Source organism: Micromesistius poutassou (assembly GCF_964030765.1).
Source record: "Micromesistius poutassou genome assembly, chromosome: 8".
Classification (NCBI taxonomy): Eukaryota; Metazoa; Chordata; class Actinopteri; order Gadiformes; family Gadidae; genus Micromesistius; species Micromesistius poutassou.
In genome coordinates, this window is record NC_140278.1 from 3,746,977 (window position 1) to 3,769,774 (window position 22,798).

Here is a 22,798-nt window from a genome sequence, read left to right on the forward strand (position 1 = left end):
CACCACCACCTCCACCACCACAACCGACAAACAGCGATGGCAACAACAACGAGGGGAACCACAATGGGGAATAATCACGAGATTGTCAGGCGGGCGAGGCGGGGCGGGCAGTACAGTTGAGAGAGAGAGAGAGAGAGAGAGAGAGAGAGAGAGAGAGAGGAGAGAGAGAGGTGGAACAGATAAAGCCATTAGCTGCGCGCCTCCCGGTCCTGGGAAGCCTTGTGTGGCCCGGGTCCGTCGGCCGGTGATGGATTAGGGTTAGAGATGATTTACAAATGCAGGATCGTGTGCGGAATTGCACTTTAAATGTCACCGTTTCCTGTCCCTCATTCGGTATACACACACACTCACACAGAGACACAGACACTTGTTTTTTCTGTTTTCTCCCGCCTCTCTCGTACTGCGCATGACGGCCTTGCTAGCATGTTGTGTCTGTGCGTCTTCAGCAACACACAAGGGGGGGGGAGAAGAGTGTTGTTATTGGAGAGCTATTCAACGAGGTTCGGTTAATACTAACCGTCGACGCCGTCGCATCCGCCAGGTGAATTCCAAGTGCGCCCCCCGTCCTCCAGTCCTCCGTCGAGGAGCCCCACGTTACACCGTTGATTATACACCTGCGTTCCAAGGCCGTCTCCAGCAATCTCTGATTATAATGAAGTGGCGTATGTGTTTGTCGCACGACGCCCGCGCGACCGGACGCCCGTGCGAAGGGGGGGGGGCGGTGCGGAGCGAGGAGAGGACGCCACCGTATGCTTTATTTATTAACACTTGTCCCCGGGCGGCGTCCTTACCCAGCCCGGCCCCCGGTCTGTTTATGGTTCTGTAGATGCAGTCTTTTTTAAAGTTAATTAATGGCATCATTAGGAAGTATACACCGGGACAACACAACGTTTGCATCCTTAAGTGTTTGGGACGGGCAGCAAGTCCTCGTCGTGACCGCGCCTGCGTCTGTTGGGGAGGAGTGAGCAAAGAGGGACATTGTGGGTTTTCAGAAGCCGTTTAGCGGCTAGATTCATGATTTGTCTTGGATGTGACATCTGTGTGTGTGTGTGTGTGTCTGTGTGTGTGTGTGTGTCCCCACAGCCGAGTGTGGTGGCAGTTTTAAGGGCACCTCCACTGGGCGTATTCTGTCCCCTGGATATCCATTTCCTTACGACAACAATCTGAGATGCACGTGGACTATCGAGGTGGACTCCGGTAATATCGTCAGGTAGGCAACCTTTTTCGTTTCTCTACGCAATGCGTGCGGATGTATGTTGGTCTTGGTGATGCTGTCTTTATACAGTGTTTACAATATACAGTCCTTCATTACTATTGAATTATCGTGATCATATACATTTGTTATATGCAACAACTTTCGCCGAGAGATTCCGCACAATACTTGGCATTAATTATTTCCATAATCCCTTGAACAACAACTCCACTGTGAGCCATTATTCTTGTAATTACGCCGCCTAGGAAAAATAGCCCAGAGGCCTCAGCTCTCAGTCAGATAACACCGCTAATGGTTTTGGTTCAAAATGTCTAATTACCGAGTGTATATATATGCCAAATTTATCACAACACAAAAACAATAAAGGGGTCTCGATTGGCGATGGAGATGATAACCTCGAGCCAACATGGGGGACATTTACTCAAGTAACACAAGACATCTCGGAAACTATCCTCACTTGTCTCCACTTATAAAGAAGTAAAGTAAAGAGAAAAACTAAGGCAGTAAAACAAACAACTGTCAGGCAGAGGTTTCTCCGCAACGTGGAAGGGTTAATTGAAGGGTTTGGAGGTGAAGGCGGTATCGTGGGGGGGGGGGGGGGGGAGGGCCCCAGGTGTTAGTGAGCGCGGAGACCCCCGTGGATATGGGCCCCGGGATGGCCCATTAGGCAGTGATGGAGGGGGGAGTTTGCAGACAGTGATGGCACCCGCTGATGTTATTCATGGCAAAGGTCCGAGAGGTGGGGGAAATGTTTCTCTTGCCCGCCAAGTTGCTTTTCACAACCCGCCCTGTGCAGCCGGGGTGCAAATCCCGTCGCGGCTCGTGTGGTTACACAATTCATTCTATCTAATGATGAATGCGCATTCTAATGCTCTGTCACCCTCTCGGGCGCGGTCGGGATTGTTATGGGCGGCAGTGGCTCGGGAGGTGGAGCGGGTTGTCTGGCGAACCGGAAGGTTGCCGGTTCCTATTAGCCGACTGTCGAGGCGTCCCACTTTGAGCAGGGCACCCGCCCCCCCGACTGCTCCCCGCAAGATGGCTGTTGCCTTTAATGGCTGCCACCGCCGTCGCTAAATGATTCTGTTTATGAACGTGTGTATGACTAGTTCAATGTTAGGCACAAATTGTACAGCGCGCTGAGTGGCCACCGGCCAGGGAGGCTATATCAATACAATCTATTTTATGTAGCACTGATGAAGAATGAGTTATTTTTAGGAAACTGAACACATTCAGTGAGACAGACTTCATGGCTACAGCGGCAAGGCAAATGCCAACTAACACCTCTCAGTTAGGGAGAGGAAGGGCGATATCTCTAGGTCCGAGGAGAATCTACACAATTCATTTTGAAATTGACTTGTATCTATATAATCAAGGTTAATATAATTAGTATATAATTGTATATCACAGTCACGATTAATACTTCCACTACAAGCACCAAGTTATAAAGTAAACGCTGCTCAACAATGTTTAAACCTTGTCACTAATGTCAGAGCTTCTACGGGGACAAACGGGTGGTTCGCCCCCGAGGTCGCCTGGCGCCAACAAAACTGTTGTGACGACCCCGCCTACTTATTTACTCTGACGTCATTGTCTGGAGCACCTGGGCCCGTTGCTCCAGCCGGATAAAAGGGCAGCTGGTTGCCTTGTTGTCTCTGGCTTCTCTTGCTCTCCTCGCAGGCGTCCGCACCTTTTTGGTTTGCTTTGGCGGTTCATTCATTTATTCCTTCTCCACAACGCCCCACCTCGCATGATCAATACACCCACATTTACGTGACTGAAACTACCGACATGCACACCTCATGCTGACTTTGTTAAGTTGTGTTACGTTATGTAAATAAATCTTTGTGTTCTATCGGTTATGCACTGTCTCTCCCGTTTTTTGTCATCTCTCCGTTGAGCCGGGTCGTGACACTGAGAAATCCTCACCTCCGATGTGTTTGACTGCGACACGGTGAGAGGCCGGCGCTAACCCAGCTGGTCTCTCTCCCTCCAGCCTCCAGTTCCTGGCCTTCGACACGGAGGCGTCCCACGACATCCTGAAGGTGTGGGACGGTCCCCCGGACAACGAGATGTCCCTGAGGGAGGTGAGCGGCTCCCTGGTCCCCGAGGGCATCCACTCCACGCTCAACCTGGTCACCATCCAGTTCGAGACCGACTTCTACATCACAAAGTCGGGCTTCGCCATCGACTTCTCCAGTGAGTGACTCCGTACTCACTCTCTCAGCCCTCTTTCTCACTCTCGCTCGCTTCTCTCTCTCTCTCTTTCTCTCTCTCTCTCTCTTTCTCTCAATCTCACTCGATCTCTCTCTCTCGATCTTTCTCTATATCTCGTTCGCTCTCTCTCGTTCTCTCTCTTCTGCTCTCTCTCTTCTGCTCTCTCTCGCTCAAGGAGGCATCAGTGTCTCTAGAGCAGTGGTTCTCAAAGGGCGGTACGTGTACCGCGGGGGTCCTTTGAAGAGTCGGAGGGAGAGCCAATCATCCCAATAAGCGCTGCGACAAAGCCGCATTTCTTCTTCTCCTTTCCCTAAAACGTTGTGTGCTGGTGGAAGGTGCACTCTGTCGAACGACACAGAGAGGGTGTTTGTGAGTCACAATAGCTAGAGAAACACTGCTCCAGAGGAAAGCGTTTCTTAAACTATGGGTCTGGAGCCGGGTTCTCTACTGGTTGATAACCTGTACAGAACACCCGAGAAGGATACTTGTTGTGCTGACGAAGTTTTGCAAGGTCGTAAGAACAAACCATGACGTGATTGCAGAGAAAATGAACAACGCATTGCTCAAGCTTATTTTTTGGCACTTACTGCCCCACCAAAATGGCAAAATTGGCAAAACCTCAGCAGACGACAGCAATTGGAACACTGTGTGTAATAAATCAGAAATCACTGTCAACACGACCCCACTGGTTGTAACTTATGGTCCGTTAAGTGACCAAACACCAGCTGCGGCACATAGCTAGTTTGTCTGCAAAGAACTTCTTTGGCCAGCCAAAAAAAAAAAAAGTTGTCACCTCTGATGAGGTGAAATCTGTGATCCTTTGGTTCAACAAAAGCAGCAAAGTGGCCCGAGAGCAGTTGGGTCCCAAGGACACTGAAATTGTGTTTGGGTCCCCGCGATGAAAAGGTTGCCTGCCCTGTTCTTTTATAAGAATACATGCCTGGAATCTGTAAGAAAATATTTCACCTATCGAGCTTTCAATCATTTTCTACTTATTGATGGCCATCATCCATATTCTTTTTGACTGCATTTATACTGCGCTTTTCTAACCAGTGGCCGCTCGAAGAGCTTTACAATATTGCCTAACATCCAACCTTTCACACACCGACGGCGGTGTTAACCATGCAAGGTGACAGCCAGCTCGTCGGGAGAAGTGGGTGTCAGGTGTCTCGCTCAGGGAGACTTGACACTCACAGCTAGGAGGAGCCGGGGATCGAACTAGCAACCTTCCGGTTACACTGCCAACCCGCTCTACCTCCTGCGCCACATGCCGCCCATTTAAACACCCAAACTACAAAGTATAATTTTTTGAGCTGCGTAATCACCTCAAGTGTGACCACTATATCTACCCTCCGCTGGTTCCCATTAGCCCACCCGCCGAGGCGAGACACCTCACCCTAACCACACCCCGCGAGACGGCGGTCGGCTCTAATGGCTGCCACCGTCCATCCTTGAAAGATTGTGTTTATGAACACAATAAATAAAGCGCTTTGAGTGGGCTCTGCTTGCTTCTAGCTGGAGGCTGGGACTGAGAGTCCCTCCGTGATGAAATCACGTTTATCACATGAAACGCTTGGCACGCGTCAACGTCCGCGAATATCCTCGTCCCGGGGGGAGGGGTTATTCACGATGCATCAGATTCCTCCGAATCGTTCCCGCTCAGGGCTGCTCCACAGCTGTTGCTTTGGGATTGTATGAAAAAAAAAAAATAACCTATGCAATGGGAAAAGCCCTACATGATTTTACCTGCTGAGCTGGCCCCTAATCTCTCCAGGTGCTTTTTTCACCTTTCCAATAACTGTGTTGGAGCGACAGTGAGAGCCGGACAGCTGTCTAGCACGCGATATGAAATCCATTGTGTAGGTGTCCAGGGGTCTTCACACCGGCTTGCACCTGGCGTGCAAGCACACACTTATCTGTGTGTGTGTGTGTGTGTGTGTGTGTGTGTGTGTGTGTGTGTGTGTGTGAGCTTGCCTGTGTGCATGCGTGTGGGCTTGCGTGTGTGTGTGTGTGTGTGTGTGTGTGTGTGTGTGTGTGTGTGTGTGTGTGTGTGCATGCATGCTTGCGTTTGTGTGTGTATGTGTGTGTGTGTGTGTGTGCATGCATGTGCATGTGTGTGCATGTACATGCGTGTGTGTATGTGTGTGCTTGCGTCTGTGTGTGTGTGTGTGTGTGTGTGTGTGTGTTTATCTCCCCCCCCAGGCTCCCTGGCCACCGCCTGCAGGGACCCTGGTATGCCCATGAACGGCAGCCGCAACGGGGAGGGGCGGGAGCCCGGGGACGCCGTGACCTTCTCTTGTGACCCGGGATACGAACTGCAGGGGGAGAGCAGGATCACCTGCATCCAAGTGGAAAACAGATACTACTGGCAGCCCAGCCCCCCCAGCTGCATAGGTGAGAGGGGAGAGGGGGGAGGAAGGGAGGGAGGGAGGGAGGGATGGGGAGAGAGAGAGGGAGAGAGGGAGGGAATGAGGGAGGGAGGGAGGGAGGGATGGGGAGAGAGAGAGGGAGAGAGGGAGGGAGGGAGGGAGGGATGGGGGGAGAGTGGGAGGGAGGGATGGGGAGAGAGAGAGGGAGAGAGGGAGGGAAGGAGGGAGAGAGAGCGGGAGAGAGAGAGAAAGAGGGAGGGAGAGTAGGGGGGGCGAGAGAGAGTGAGAGGAAGGGAGGGGGAGAGAGAGTGAGCGGGAGGGAGGGGAAGAGCGATAGTGAGAGAGTGGGTGAGTAGGAGGGAGGGAGTGAGGGGGTCATTCCATTATATTAACTCGCTGCAGCACAGGCCATAATTTGCCGGGATGCCTTAAAGGCATGTGTAGGACGACGGGATGGTGCTCGAGAAGGGGACTGAGGCGTTGCCAGAGACGTCCGCGGCTGCTTAGGAACTCAGCCTCGGTGTTAGGCCGTGGATCATCGTAGTGCACTCACACTGCTAATTACCGCGCCGAGGAAATCACTCCAGCAAAAGTGACTAAGGAAAGCGCACGGCGCCTGAGCCGCCGCTAAACTGCTTGTGGCTCACGAACGAAACAAATCCCTCTCTGAATAATGTACGCCAGCCGCGCGCTGTTGTTCTCCGTCTTGCCCTGCAACCACGGCGATGGCGGAATACGTCAGTTTAAATATGGCAGTTGAAATGAAAACCCCACGGCCGTGTCCATCGGCGACTTCATTTGACAAAAAGAATTAAACGTGATTAATCACAGGTCGTCGGCCTAGGAGCTGCTCCTCTGCCTTCCAAACATGTGAACGATCAGAATGTGACATGTTCTGTTCTCATCAAGTGGAAAGTGGTTTGTGAATCCTGACAGGATCATAGTGACTTTGAGAAATCAATGGTCCGGCACTACAAAGCAGGGGAGCCGCAGTGAGTCGTGCCGCACGGCTCATCAGAGTGGTTGTGAGCGGCTCTGAAGAAGAGATCAATATTTCAGAACATTTCTGTGTTGTGTCATGCAGTGCATTGTAGTGCATTGTTTGACTGAACTTTAAGCCGTAATACTTTAAGACTAACTTGAGCTCTAATTTGGCTTTAAAAGACAAACAAGACATTTCCTTTTTTGATCGAGAAGACAAAATACACCAAAGAACAAAAAAGAACTGAGTGAAGTATTTGAGAATAAATCTTTTTTGAATGTACAAATGTCCCGGTTCATTTCCATATTTAAATATTGTCTTATCTCCAGCGCTATCTGTCTGAGGTTTGAAAACACTGTGCGCGCCTATTATTTAAATAGAGCTGGGAAGGGCTGACGATGAACTACAGTGGTTCTCAATCCACTGAGCACCACTATATCCACTGCAGGTTATTTTAACAGAATCATCTTATCATAGTAGACACCATTTCAAGCCCTGAAACTTCTTAGTCTTTGCCAAAATAACCAAGTTTGACTACAGTAGCTGGCAATCCCCTCGGGGCTGATGTTGGCGTGCAAGCATCGCCTCTATAGCTCTCTCTCTACCCAGCAGCAGCGGTCCTATCTAAACACGCATCTATCTTTATCGTATTCCGATTGATGTGTTTCCTTCTCCTCCTCCTCTCGCGTCTGCTTCAGCCCCGTGCGGCGGGAACGTCACGGGATCGTCCGGATTCATACTCTCCCCAAACTTCCCCCTCCCCTACCCGCACAGCAAGGACTGCGACTGGCTGATCGTCGTGCACTCCGACTACGTCATCTCCCTGGCGTTCATCAGGTACGAACCGGAGAACAGACCACTGATAATCGTTTCCAGGACATTTGCCATGTCCTGGAAATCAAATGTGTGTTTTTCTCTTTTTTTTTTAAGAACAGAGTTTCCCCCCCTCTGCAGATGGTTCTCGTGGCTTACAACATTGAGCTTTACGGGGAATCAAACAGAAGAAGTGGGCCATGTCGGTAGCCACACAGAACTCTATTTATAAGTCACTGCACACACACACACACACCGGCTGTACTGTGTGGCATGGAATTGGTTGCCCTCTAAGGTGGGGCGGGCGGGCGAGCGAGTGCAGCCGCACGTCGAGTAAAGTCGGATACCCGCGCTAAGCGACAGAGGAGTTTGTGTGGGCTTAGCGGAACAAAAATGTGTGGATGTGGAGTTCAGGATGGCATAAGATGGAAGGAATCTCAAATGTACACACAGCTTCAGTAGCCGCTAAATTGGGTTCTCGGAGCCGGCTGCGTTTTTTTGAACAAGCCCAAGCGCCACGTCTTTGTGGAATAATTATTTTTTCACACTCCATTTCCGTTCCGACGGTTAAGAGTGAGAGAGGGTGTTCTATTGCCCTCTCCGGCTCCCTTACCCTCTGTGATGGAAAAGTGGCCAGTGCCCACTTTGTCCTTCACAACAAACACACTGCAGCGGTGGCGGCTCACCGCTCGCTCCTGTTTAGGGCACGGAACAAATGATCGGAGGTTTGGGAGTTGCCTTGATCCAACTAAAACACAATTATCTCCAGGCTCTTGGTATTTTTTGTCATAAACAAAGCGCGTTACTTTAAAAACAAATGCTCTCTCTCTCTCTCTCTCTCTCTCTCTCTCTCTCTCTCTCTCTCTCTCTCTCTCTCTGTCTCTCTTGAGCGCAATCTTCCAAGACCACCATTGACGTCTTGGAAGATGCCGTGCCATAACGACGTATCCCGACTATTTAATCTATTTCCACCTCTCGGGGGGAAAGATGTCGTTTTTACTCTCTTTATCTCGGCGCATGCAAAGCAAACCGACGCGGGCGCGCAACCCTGTGGAGACGTCGCGGCGCACCGCGGCGTCTCAATCTAAATACCTAATGCCGCCGTCCTCTGTCGCGCTCACGTGCGCTCCGCTCCGCACCGTTAAGGCCCCGATGGCGGCAAATGACAATCCCGTTTTTAACAATTTAACAATTAACCATTCGCTGTGTTCGTCGGTGCGTTCCCCCCCCCCACTCAGCTTCAGCATCGAGCCCAACTACGACTTCCTGTACATCTACGACGGGCCCGACAGCAACACCCACCTGCTGGGCAGCTTCCAGGACAGCAAGCTGCCCGAGAAAGTGGAGAGCACGGCCAACTTCATGTACCTGGCGTTCCGCAGCGACGGCTCCGTGAGCTACACCGGCTTCCACTTGGAGTACAAAGGTACCCGAGCGCACTGGAGTGCAGAGGGCTCGTACTGAGAGCTCATACTGAGAGCTCCCGGAGTAACGACAGTGTGTGTGTGTGTGTGTGTGTGTGTGCGCTGAGGATCAGGCGTTTCGCCACTCCGATCCAAAAGCACTGGGACGGATATGGACGATGTAATGTATATGTATGCTTTTTGAAGTGTGTGCCATCGGATTCTTTCTTGCGCTCTCCCTCTCTCTGAAGTACATGCTCGTAACCCCAGATTCACCCTCGGAGTCGTCCTTCTTTTTTTTTATTTTTGTGCGGTGGTGTAAATTACTTTTTAATAACATGGCTTTTATTTGATCAAACACCCCATATACATCCAAATGAAAACATTTTCACACGTCTCCTCTTAATTGGAAACTCTTCCTCTCCCCCGCCCAACCCCCCCCCCCCCGCCCCCCCTCCCCCGCCGCCGCCGCCACTGACATTGTAATTTCATCCTTTCTCACGGCTGCCAGCCAAACTGCGGGAGGCTTGTTTTGATCCGGGCAACGTGATGAACGGGACCAGGATGGGCACCGACTACAAGCTGGGCTCCATGGTGACGTTCCAGTGCGAGGCGGGCTACGTGCTGCAGGGCTACTCCACACTCACGTGCATCATGGGGAACAGCAAGAGGCCCGAATGGGACCGGGCCAAACCGAGCTGTCAAGGTGAGAGGGGTGCTTTTGAAATGATTGTCAGTGGGGGGGGGGGGGGGGGGGGGGGGATTTTTTAGCTTGCGTCTTTCGGTTGACCCAGCAGGGGGAAGGGCTTAGATGACACTTTGATTTAAGCGGTGATGCCACACCCCCGCGTATGCAGCTCGCTGAAAAGATAATTAACCATTTACATTACAGTACCTAATGCCAAGCACTAACAATTGTTGGGTTAACCCGTTCCCCGTATACAACAAAGATAGCTAGGATAAGATGCTACACAATGCTAAGTACTTTTTTTTTTAAGTGCAAGGACATACAACATACGGCTATTCCGAGTCTAGGTGAACTCTGAACAAGTGAGTCTTGAGCGTTTTGCGGAATCCTGTGAGCGACTCTGCGGTCCTGACATCGGCAGGCAATATCCACTCATCTCCTCATATCAATAAACTTCAATTCATTCACTCCAATTCGTTAACGCCATGCACTTCTTCTGGGCACAAAAGTCGAAGGAACTGAGCAGACAGGAACAGGATACACTGTACCCGGTTTTTCCATCCGTCTAACGCATCAGGAGGAGGAGAAACGGAGGCCACCTCGTTCCTGCCAGAGGAACACGCAGGCAGGCGTTCAGCTCAGACGTTCCCAGACTTTCCCCCCCCCGCTCGTCTCCCGCGGCCGGGGGGGGAAGGCGCAGACTTTCCCGAAAGCCGTCACGTTGAGGAAGCTCCACTTAGGCTAAACATCAACACGGCGTAATCCCGTTCACACCTCACCTCTCGGCAGTGGAAACTCTCTCCCCGAGCGCTCTTGTCACTACCGTTTCAAACCGAGTTGAATTGTTTTGAAGACCCCCCCCCCCCCCCCTCCCCCCCCTCGGCGCCCCTGTCATCCTATATCCTCTTGATTACACGCCTGTGTGCGCCGGGGGAAACACCCCGCACCCCCCCCCCCTCCCCCCCCCCCCCCGAAAGCCGGGGAAAAACTGCTGATGCGTCAGAGATCACGGTCGTTGGTGACATCACGCGGTGACACGTACGCCGCCCGGGCTGCGACAGGGCTCAGGGAAACAGCTGGCGACAGCTCTCGTTTGACAAATGACTAGCATGTGTTTGTTTACAATGGAGGCCTCCCCCCTCCTTTCTCCACCCCCCCTCCCCCCCCCCCCTGTCTCTCCCCACCACTCCACCCCCAACCCACCCACCTGCTGGCTGAGATCCATGATGTCTGAGGCAATTGCGATTGGGGGAGGGGGAGACGGAATTTACTGCATCATTAGCAGCTTAAGATGGGATAATAGTGTGCAGGTGCATGACAGACCAGGTGTTGTGTTGATGGAGACGGTGGCCCGTCGGATCAGCGTCTGCGTCGAAGGTACCACAAGAGGAAAGTTAAAGGATAACTTTGTGGTTCTAAAGTGCGCCGGTGTCCGAGCCACGACTTTTTTCCTAAACATATCGACCACACAGGCAAACTCGCCAACCCAATATTGCAGTCTGGAAGATGTATATTGTTCCTGTTTTGCATTCATCTTTCGCATTGTTTCTGTTGTTCACTCTACATCAACATCAAAAATGTTTTTCCAGGCGACTGATTTCTAGTTGCAGACTAAAAACTGTTATTGCGGCCTTATTTTCCTGGCAGTCATGTGGATTATATATATATATATATATATATATATATATTTATATACACTTGTGTGCTTTGCTGAAAGATGGGCCTTTCAATTTCGTTCTACGTCTGACACATGTTTTTGTTTTCTCTGCTGAATTTAGATTTTCATTAAACTCTTCTTCTTTTGTTTTGCCTAGCACCGTTGTTGGTAGACATACAAAATCCTATTTACCAGCAGTTAGATGTCTATCCCCGCCCCACACAACACACACACACACACACACACACACACACACACACACACACACACACACACACACACACACACACACACAACCACACACACACACACACACACACACACACACACACACACACGCGCGCGCACACGCACACACACGCACGCACACCCTGCTCCCATCCCCATTTCCACGGGTCAACTCCTGCGCCGGTGGGAACTGCCTTGAAATTGGTCTCATTTGCAAACTTGTTATCTGACGTTGCGTTTTGTTTATGTTGTCATTTATTTCCGTTGCTGATGTATTTACTCCTCCTTCCCCGCTGTGTTTTCTCTCCCTCTCTCCGCGTGTCCTCAGCCCCCTGCGGCGGTCGCTCCATGGGCTCGGAGGGGACGGTGCTGTCCCCAAATTACCCGCATAATTACACCAAAGGCCAGAGCTGCCTCTATGACGTCTTTGTCCCCGGTGATTTTGGTAAGCATTGAAAAGTCCTCTTCCTCGCTCGCTTTCTCGCTCTCTCACTCTCACTCTCTCGCGACACTCTGGTGAACCCCTTCACCCCCCTGTACACACCGACACTTACACCTCTCTCTACATCTCTCTCTCTCTCTCTCTCTCTCTCTCTCTCTCTCTCTCTCTATGGACGTCATGCCTCTCAGTGAATTGCCCTTCCAGGGCCCTCATCAAAGGTCACGGGTACTCGTGGTCGTCCTCACACAAACAGACCCAATTTGAAAGTTGCCATTTTGAAAGACTGAGTGCTGGGAATGCGTGCAGTCAAACTCTCCCCCGGGCTTAGCGGTTTTGCCGGGGGCAACGCGATTCAGGACATGTGTGAGCCTGTGTTGCGACAAGAACGAGCTCCCCACGGCCCCATCCCGCCTCAATCTTCCAAGGTATTATTCGTAACACCTGCACCCAGTCAAATTGATAATGCAGTCCACATTAGCAATATCGGAGAAGGGGGTGTCTGTTCGCCCCCTCCTGCTCCTCCGCAGAACCACAGATCACGCGGGTTGCCATGGCGAGGACACTGAACGCGCACGAGCGCAGCCTGAGTGCCGCATCATGTATTAGACGCAAGCACATCTATTCTACTTTTACCATGATACTCGACACGGCGAGTCCCACAATGTGAATTGATTGGCTGATTTATACGTCTGCAGTTTAGTGTTTGCGATGATAAACCAGCTCATGCAGATTTAGTACAACTCGGTTAATGTTGGATGGATGGATGCATGACTGGCTTTGTTTACGGTCATGCGGTTATTGGCTGACGTTAGCTGAAGCTTAATTCAGCTAACATGCTCAGGAGACAATTTGCCCACTCGGCATCACACCTGAAATCCCTCTGGGCTTTAAGCTCTCGCCATCTCTCAAATGTAACTCCAAGATTCACTCTTGTTCAAGCACAGCTGTGGTCATCAAGCTTTATCGATGGACTCGAGGACTAGGCTTTTAGGTTGAGAAGAATCTAGTACTCTAGTACTCTCTAGTACTCTCAGTTCAGGCTCAGTCTGTTTCTCTCTGCTTGCTTCCATGGCTGCAGAAAACTTGGCTTTTGTGCCAATTTGTTGAATGTCTGGCAGTCAACTCCGAGGCTAGTGAACCACCCCAGTCCAAAACAAAAACATTGTCACGGAGATAAGTCTATCGCAAGGAGGACATACATGGGTGAAGCGTTGTTGTCGGAGAAGCCAGTATTTAGACTAAGAGTTATGTCCTTAATCTCTGATGCCATATCATGGCCATTTCATGATTTAGTACAGTTAATGTGTGACATATAGTTCCCTTAAACAGGTGTTCTGCGTCCCTCAAAGATGAGGTGTATGTTGTTAGTTCTATATATGGTTAGGAACAAGGGGCGCAAGCTACAGGGCTCCCTACTCAAACAGGCCTCCATTGAAGCCCTATCTCAGGGAGACTACTCTTTAAACTTGAAATAGTCGTTTTGCGCGCCCACATGGAGACGGATTAACCGTCTCCAACCCAAAAGACTTTGTCAAAGGTGACAGTGGTGGCGTCAAATAAATGTTCTCACTCGCTCCAATGCCTTCCCATCACCGCTCCGTTTCATTTGAGTGCATTTCCTTTCTGTGTCGTTTTGATACCGAACGCCCGTTATGGCGTTGATCAACGCGGTGAATGAAGATCTCGTCATGTGCACTCAGCGCAAGCAAGTTTTATTACACTCGCTCATGCTGCACCTTTCTATTTCGTAGGGGAGGGTGTCTATTTAAATGATCATTACATTTTAAAAATGTAATTTTACAGTTTTTGTTCCCATGGTACGAGTGACTGGGCATCGAGACGTGCTCTCTCTCTTTCTGCACCCTTTTTATTTTGCACGGGAGGGTGTCTGTTCTCCTAATATCCAAATTATTAATATGGATTTAAGTTTTCGTTTGCATGGTGCGAATGCATTTATGTTGTCTCTCAATGTTGTGAGACAACATGAATGTCATGAGACAAGACATGTTGCAGACGGATGTACGAGACATGACATGTAACAAGACAGACGTAACAAGACTTGTGCATAAATGCACAAGACGATAAACGGCTGCATGTTAAAAGCGCTGTGATGATGAAGTCTGAACTCAAACGCCAGAGAGTGACGAACGGTCAGTACGAGTGGTTCACAAATGGTCTCGGTTCCGCGAATAAATATGGCAGACAAACAGTCGCTCCTCCTCCTTCTTCTCGTGTGCTCATCGAGCTCCTTGCTCAGCAAGTGAGCAGCAAGCCCATGCTGGTGACGGAGGCCAAGACGAAGGCGGAGGCGGAGGGGAGCTCCGGCGAGATTGCTCGATATTAGAACAGGATCGGCCGCAGGAAGACGTGCGTAAAAAAAAAAGAAAAAAGAAAAGAAAAGTGGAATGATTGCGTGATTACATGAAAACTACCGCGCTCGGTCAGTAATAGAGAGCAAGGTCGAGCCCTGCAAGGCTGCTCGGGAATAAACGGGAGTGAGCCAACATGTCGGTACCCCTCATTCCCGACCATACATAATTCAGCGGCACTGATCACCGACCGGAACGCCGTGCTTCTCTGCTCAATATTCCGTGTGAAACACAAATAGGTACTCCTCACTCGTCACACGGTGGGGCTTTCTGTTCCTTCTCAAACCCTGTCGCCTCTTCCAGGCTTGGATTAATCCCCCCGCGTGACAATCCAAACCCAGGAGTTAAGATGCTCCATGACCATGTCCTAATTTCCCTGGACAGCCGGAACCGGCTGATGATTTATTTTTTGTTGTATGAATATAGAACAGGAATGGAAGCGTCTGCAATGACGCCACCGGCGGTTTAGAAAAAGCCTAATGGGGTGTGGAAGTCGCGGAGCAACGCACCGCTCCCACCTAAAGCCTCGAGGGATTTTCCTAGGACATTTCTGGAGTGAGACGACAGAGATTCGGTTGCGATGTAAGTCCTGTTAAAGATGGCTGAGGGGGCGTCGGAGGGGGGGGGGGGGTGGAGTTGTGCTTATAACGCCGTCGGATAGTTAGGAGTAGAGCGAGTCATTGATTGAACACTTTCACTGTTGCTTGGGAGCCGGAGATGCAATTTGAATTTACAGAACCGGCCAAATGACTCGCCCCGATTTATGGGCAGTTTGGGTACGACTCTCCTTTGATCACGTTGGGCTTTATGGAGCCACAGGACGCGCGAGCATCTTGCTGATGGAGCCGTCCTCCATCACCCCCCCCCCCCCCCGATGAGCGTCTATGCTGTTAACCATGGGTAGAAACATGGATACAAAGGGTGAAGTGCGGTTCAAATGAGTTTATCGTTCAAACAATGGTGATACCCCTTCACCAGTTTTGGAACATAGAGCACACGATTTCATCCGCACACGAGTGAAATACAGTATGTCATGAGTCACGGTTATGTTGTACTCGAGCTAGACTGCATTTATAAGAAGGTACAGCCATGTCAACAGCCAGGGGTATTTCTTTTGAACACAGTTTTGACCGAAAACGTAAACTTTAAAGTTTACGTGTGTTTGAGTGTTCGGTAACTATTTAAAAGTGGATTTCTCAACACGACTCATATCTTGCCAACGCCCTAATGCGATAAGCAACAAGGGTGTGATAAACACCTACAACACGGATCCTATCTTATTGTGAAGACGTTTAATCTTCCAGCATAGGTGTTTAAAACTGATATCACTGTTGAATACACACCATCCACAGTCCACGCATGTGTTGCAGTAGCAGCCAGGCCTGTGGCTGACGTGGCCCCTCTCGTGACCTGTGGTGTTTGTTAAGCCTTTGAGACGTCGTGTCAAGATGGCTCAACTGACAGGGAAAGGTCAGTGGGAAATATCATCTCGCAATTCTGTCCACGGGACTTGTGGGATTTACACCTAAGGGGATGAGTGCATCACATAGACGGATGTCTCTGCTCCCGGTTTGTCACCGCCAGAGACAGGACAGTCCTTGGGGAATATGATTTGAAGATGTTTATGAGAATCCTGTGCGCAGGAGTCTTTTATGTCTTCATGCGTTTATTGATTGCACGGCCCGTTTAGTGTTGTGTTGTGCGCACAAAGGGTGCAAGCCACTTTGGATGATTAGTATCTTTTAGGTTTTGTTTGATTTTATGAATGTGTGTTATTTTCATCCACTTGTACGAGCATGAGGCAATTTTATTATATATCGTGGTGAGAATAATGCAGTGTTTGCGGTAAAAGTACCCTTAAACCTATTCGCTATCGTTGAGTGTGCGACCATTACACATTGATTTTCACTACTGAAATGATTCTCATTCTTAGCTTGCACTCACAACACGGTGTGTGTGTGTGTGTGTGTGTGTGTGTGTGTGTGTGTGTGTGTGTGTGTGTGTGTGTGTGTGTGTGTGTGTTCGTGTGTGTTAACCTGAGCATTATGTGTTGCTTACCAACCAGCAGCAATACATTGTTTCAAAGTAAGGGTTGAGAAATATTTTCACCAAAATAAAAAATAATAATGGGCCTTGCAGTATTTCACAGCATGTAAGTAATTTCTCCCGGTGGGTGTTTATACCGAGACAGCAATAAATTACATTCGAAACTGGATGCCTTATTAGCCATCCGTAGCTATACTATTCACACTATTCAAAGAAAATCCAAAAATAAGTGTATCTATTTTAGTTTGTTATTGAATGCAACAAAATAGATCAATGTGTTTAATGCACAATATGAATGATAGCCTTCAAGGGGGTACACACACACACACACACACACACACACACACACACACACACACACACACATACATGCATGCATGCATACATACATACATACATACATACATGGAGGATCAAATCCTATTTCCACCAGATTTCGCCCTTACACTAATTAGCTGTTTCATTTGGAGGCATGGAGCTCCGCTCTGAACGCCATTCCACATTGTCTTCAAGCCAAAGCGTACAGGCCCTCATGTTGGCCTGGCAATCACTGTCTGTCCATTTAGGATATTGCAATGCCTGCAGGCATTTTCAGTTAATTTACTTCAAATCATAAAATTGCTGGCAGTATAAAGAGGAAGTTAGTTTAGAAATGTCGAATTGTAATGCACTGGTTGTGCGACTCTCATGAGAGAAAACCTCTCAAAGAGTGTGTGCCGACCGACCAATTACCGATTTCATCCTTTTCAGTTGATTTGATGTGAACCACAGTTGGTATGGTGGACAATGGGGGTCATTGTCTCAGCCGGTCCAAACGCTAAAATGAAACATTATTTCCATGCTTTTCCATAATCAGGTTTTTGTTTCATATTCATTATGAACCCTGATAGATACTTTGGGCACTCTACAAGACATGCACTCAGCGCTCTTATTAATTCTGTGTTTTTTACATTTCTCGTTTCCCGTGACATGCGGTTTCATTCCTGCATCCCTTTACCCCTCAAAACCTCTTCAATTATTTGCTCGGTAATAATAACTGCCGGTCCTAATTCAAACAGTAGCGTGGCGGCGTCGTGTTGGATGGCAGAGGAATTAGTGTTGGCAGCCAACCTTTGCCTTGGGCTCTGCTGGTGAACAAACAGCCTTCTGCCCCCAGTTCTCCGCACTCTGCTGTTTACACTCAGCGGCCACTGTGCAACTTTTTTATTCATTTGTTTGTTATTTACTTCCAAATGGGAATGCAATTTGCCTAGGAATAACAACAGTTAACCTGACAGTGCCCACGCACACGCATGTACGCGCACGCATGCATGTACACACACTCATGCATGCGCACACACATAAGCTAAAACACACACACACACACACACACGCATAAGCTAACATACACACACACACACACACACACACACACACACACACACACGAGCTAACACAAACACACACAGATGCACACAAACACACACACACACATACACACCCATACATGTATACCCAATTGCAAGCTAACTTAGACACAAACATGCTTAGACACACAGAAACATGCACAGACACACACACGCAGGCTAACACACACACAAATAGGAATTCCAGTCGTATCAGCAGAGAAAGCTTCACACCATACTTCAAGGTAAATTAATTTTTTTAATTTAGTCAAGGCTAGGATGTTGCCTGAGGCCTTTATTGTTCTACTTGGTTAATATTTAATGTCTTTTGGGTTGGATCGGCCAAATTTGGTCCACCACTGGCTTCTTTCATCATATGTAGTGTTTAGTTTGGGGAAAGAAGACCCGTACAAATGTTTGGTTATTGATAAAACTACACCATTTGCATTTTCTTTTGTAAAGCAAAACCTTGAAATAGTTGATGAGGAATTGTTTACTTTGCAACAATTAATATTAGTTTTGCATGAAATATGGATGATCATCCCGCCCCTCTCTTGTGGCTCTGTTGCTGCCCAAACACAGCAAAGCTCCAGTGTAGAGCGCAAGCGTAGAGCACCAGTGTAGCTCCGTTTTCAACCCGCTCCCATGTCCGTCACTGAGCACCTCCACACCACAGGGGGAGCTGAAGCGCATGGCGGAGCCGAGCCAGTGTTCCTCTTCATCCAGTCTTTTTTATTCAGCGTGGGATTTAATACGCCTCCCATGTGAGGACCAGGATGCCAGGAAGTTCAGCCTCTGGCGTGCACTGTCGGGAGCGAATCCGACCCCTTAGTCCACTTGTCCACAGAGGGACGGGTCATTGCATATCATTTCAAAGTGATTAGAATTGATGGCTCTGATCCCATGATGGTAACAGACTCCTCCAGGGTGACAAGGCCACCCCACCTCCCCCCTCCCCCGCACCCCCCCCCCCGTCCACAGAGTGCGAGGGCTCACTGTCTGGCTTGATGTGTGTGAATATGATGTCACACCCTATGGCCTCTGTGGTCATCAGATTGAACACCGAAGGGAGATGTTGCAGAGACATGTTGGACAGCATTCACCCCCTGACACAAGCGACACCTCCAGCAGCAAAAAACGCCAAATGAGGGAATATCTACCAGAAGATTGGTGTCATTAGAGCATAACCTTGGGGCATTTCGATTTATGGACAGGACGTGAAAGAGGGACGGGGAACAGTCCGACACGGGGCTGACCGCAGGCTGGCTCAGAACAGAGGTCACTGCAAGGTTTTTTTGAGCTTGTGTTAAAGTTTGAGCCACTGAAGCCATAGCCATAGTTCCTATCCTATTGTTTATCGCAGCTGCCCACCTCCCTTAAAAACGACTGACTAGTATTGACAAAAATGGAGAATAGCATGCGATACCATTCCAAATGCATCCGATCCATCAATGGATAATAGGACCCATGGTAGTTCGGGGAGCCGCTTGCAGGCAGAACAGCAAGGCCACTGGCATTGGTCAACAGCAAGGCCACTGGCATTGGTCAACAGCAAGGCCACTGGCATTGGTCAACACCAAGGCCACTGGCATTGGTCAACCCCAAGGCCACTGGCATTGTGGGTGAATTGGTCAACCCCAAGGCCACTGGCATTGGTCAACGCCAAGGCCACTGGCATTGGTCAACACCAAGGCCACTGGCATTGGTCAACCCCAAGGCCACTGGCATTGTGGGTGAATTGGTCAACCCCAAGGCCACTGGCATTGGTCAACCCCAAGGCCACTGGCATTGTGGGTGAATTGGTCAACACCAAGGCCACTGGCATTGGTCAACGCCAAGGCCACTGGCATTGGTCAACCCCAAGGCCACTGGCATTGTGGGTGAATTGGTCAACACCATGGCCACTGGCATTGTCACTGAATCGGTCAGTGCCTTCGCCGGCCGCCCCAGAGCCCCCGACTTCCTGTATTACGGGAAATAAAAAAATAAAAACGTTATTCCTATTTCCTGTCAGGTGCACGTTTGTACCTCTTGTGAGCACTCTTTAGAGGGGAGATCACGGCACATCAGGAGAGAGCACACCCAGCTCTCTCCTGGACCCATTAGGGCTCGGAATAAAGACCAAAAACACATTATCATGATCCCCCCCCCCCTACATTTACTGTGTGCTCATTATGCAGACGTTCTTGGGCTCGATCTGACCTGGCGTTCGGCTGCTTTCAATGACCATGAAAGTGTCATCTTCTCGCTATCCTCCCGGGCCGCATGTGTCTTCTGGAGCAGGCCAGGACCGGGGTGAAAAGCAGCACTACAGCACTAACGATCCCGATGCTAATAATAATATTACGAAAAATACTTTGGCTGGTAAATTCAATTTCCTCCACCCCCCTTATCCCCCTCCCGTATCCGGTCATATTTCCTTGTGCCCAGGGGAGTTTTCTGGCTGTGGCATATGTGTCTACATTATCCCAGTGACAACATATGCATAATGATTGCCAAAGGGAAGGCGTCAAGGGGGCTATGCGTGAAGCGCTGACAGATTGCAGCAATAAATCTGGGATGTAACGAGTGCGAGGAGGAGGGGGTGGGGGTGGAGCGAGGGGGTGGACAGCCAGCGACAGAGAAGGAGTAGGCAAAGGGGGGGTGAGGACCACCGTGACTGGGCCGGAGGATGGCTGGGATCAAGACGGTGTGCGGAGAGAGAGAACGAGAGGCAGAGGGGAGAACGAGGAGGAGGGCGAGATAGAGTGGGCCCCGGACAGTGGCCTTAGCCGCCTCTGGAGCAGTGCATGTAAACAACTTCATCAGAACCCAGCCTTGGGCTTTCCCTGGCTAAAGGGATCTTGTTCCAAGCCCACCCAGAGGGGGTCTTTGAAGTGTGTCAGCAGAACGACGGGCATATGTTCGTATTTATTTATTATGGATGGGTATATGTCATAAATATGCCTTTTGTTTATGCCATGTTCTGTTCTCTCGGGAGATTACATTATTGATGTTGAAATGCACCTCAGCCTCTTTCTATTTACCTCGGTCGTATTGTGTGTGTTGGTCCCAGGCCATTCCTTACCACGTCAGTATGCTCTTCCGCGCTTGCCCTATGACTACCTTATCTCTATGGAAGATCTCAGCCTCTGAGTCCCCCCCCTGTTTGGTGCGTTCTTTGGTGCGGCCCTGCTAGCTTCCCACTCTCTCATTCTCTCTCTCCTCCTCTCTGCCTTTAGACACCAGCTCATTTACCCATTCGATCCACACAGGGGCTGAGTTCCCCCTTCCCCCGAGAAACCCGTGATTGGATTTTATGTGGCCGCTACCCATATGTGCAGTCACGCTTCACGGAGGAAAAAGCCTTGTCACGATGTCATCTTGATAATGGATCATGAAAAATATATGGGCCCCGCACTGTCACCGCAATCCTTTGGTTCCCTGGAAATGGGGCTCATGTCCTGTCACAGCCCGGGAACCTCAGAAGCCCCCGCTCGCCCCAAAAGCAAAGACGACCACACGGAGCTCTTCCATAATTCATCACCAGAAGGGGGCAAACATATGCTGCCATTTTTCTTACCTTTAAACCGTCGCCTGTAAGGAGACACTCTCAACACCTCTTTCCACTCCCGGGTGCTAGGCCACAGGTATGCCTAGTGCCTTGGGACCCACGTGTAGGCACAGTAGCTCTGGGTGGGCGAGGCGGGGGCGAGTAGGGTAACATTACATTTCAATTCAATTCATTTTTATTTGTATAGCCCTTAATCACGACACAGGCCCAGTCTCAAAGTGCTTAACAGGCCAAACATTTATAACATCCCCCCCCCCCCCCCCCTGACCCCAGCCCCCCCCAGAGGGCAAGAAAAAACAACCTTAATTAGCAACGCAGTGGGGGATCCCTCCTTCCGGGGATGATCAAGAGTGCAGTGGGTGCCATAATTGACGTGCATAAATACATGTAGGCGGTGTGAATATTATAAGCTTCCCTCCATCCTGCAATGTGCTGACTGCCTGGCGTGACTTGCAACTGCTGTCTGTTTTCCAACCTATTAAGCTCTGCCTATGTCGAGTCGCACTGGGGTGCGTCGGTCAACACCGGCCGAGTCTGGAGTTAAACCCGAGATGAATAACAGACTTGATAAATAAAGAACAGGTGGCCAGAATTATAGGGAATTAACACGGGCTCTCGCTCGTCGCGCTGCAGCGAGCTGGGATGGGAGGTTATATCACAGAGTCTGCTAGCAGACCAAACCTGCTCGCTTTTTTCCTGGGGGCTGGTGTGTTGCATAATTCCCTAATATAGTTTCCGGTATTCATGAGACATCTATCATAGTCGTTTCTGAATGATGATTAACGATCTAACTTACCACGGAGAAACTTTCTGGGAAAACACAAAAGGCCAAAGTCAGATCCACAGCTGAAATACTCTCTGTTGACGGCTCAGGCGAATGTTGTCTCTGTTGATGTGCTGTCGTTCCACCGAGAATACCTCGGTTGGAATAAACCAGTGGGATCGGTTGTGTAACGAGCCCGCCGCGTGTACATAGAAACACATTAGCAATTCATGGGGAACATCTCCACACAGGTCCTGTAGAGGATTAGGTTGAATGCGGTTTGTGTACATTTGGAGGATGGTGTGGACACAAAGGAATAGGATCAACAACATCTTTCGGGCTGCAAGTAAATCAAATCATCTATATTCCGCCCTGCAGCCCTGCTTTCTTTATACCGCCCCTGTTTGATAAAAATTGCCGTTGAATTACATCACACCTCGGTGGATGTCAATGCGTTTTTAGATAGGAATAAATGCTTGTGAGTATATGTGTATCTCTGCAATAACACGGCTTAAACAGGAGGCCGGCCACAGTGGCTGCTGTGTTGAAAACCTTCCATAGGTAATTGTAGGGCTGTAACATAAAAATGACTCGACAAAGGTGAATAAACTCAAAATAAATCGACGTCAGTTCAAAACATGATGTCTTACCAGTAAACGTAAAACGTAAAAGC

At 49.6% G+C, this 22,798-nt stretch overlaps 1 protein-coding gene across 1 annotated transcript in view; it reads left to right on the top strand.

Annotated features, from left to right (window-relative positions):
• Positions 1 to 22,798, top strand: part of LOC311351708 (CUB and sushi domain-containing protein 3-like) — a gene marked incomplete at its 5' end in the record, with an annotated part of 223,472 nt that overhangs the window by 92,172 nt on the left and 108,502 nt on the right. Inside the window, 7 exons of the mRNA XM_084471868.1 lie at positions 1,084 to 1,210; positions 3,207 to 3,409; positions 5,630 to 5,821; positions 7,477 to 7,615; positions 8,830 to 9,017; positions 9,506 to 9,700; positions 11,896 to 12,012. Coding sequence (XP_084327994.1) covers positions 1,084 to 1,210; positions 3,207 to 3,409; positions 5,630 to 5,821; positions 7,477 to 7,615; positions 8,830 to 9,017; positions 9,506 to 9,700; positions 11,896 to 12,012 — 1,161 coding nt within the window. The remainder of the gene's footprint in view (positions 1 to 1,083; positions 1,211 to 3,206; positions 3,410 to 5,629; positions 5,822 to 7,476; positions 7,616 to 8,829; positions 9,018 to 9,505; positions 9,701 to 11,895; positions 12,013 to 22,798) is intronic.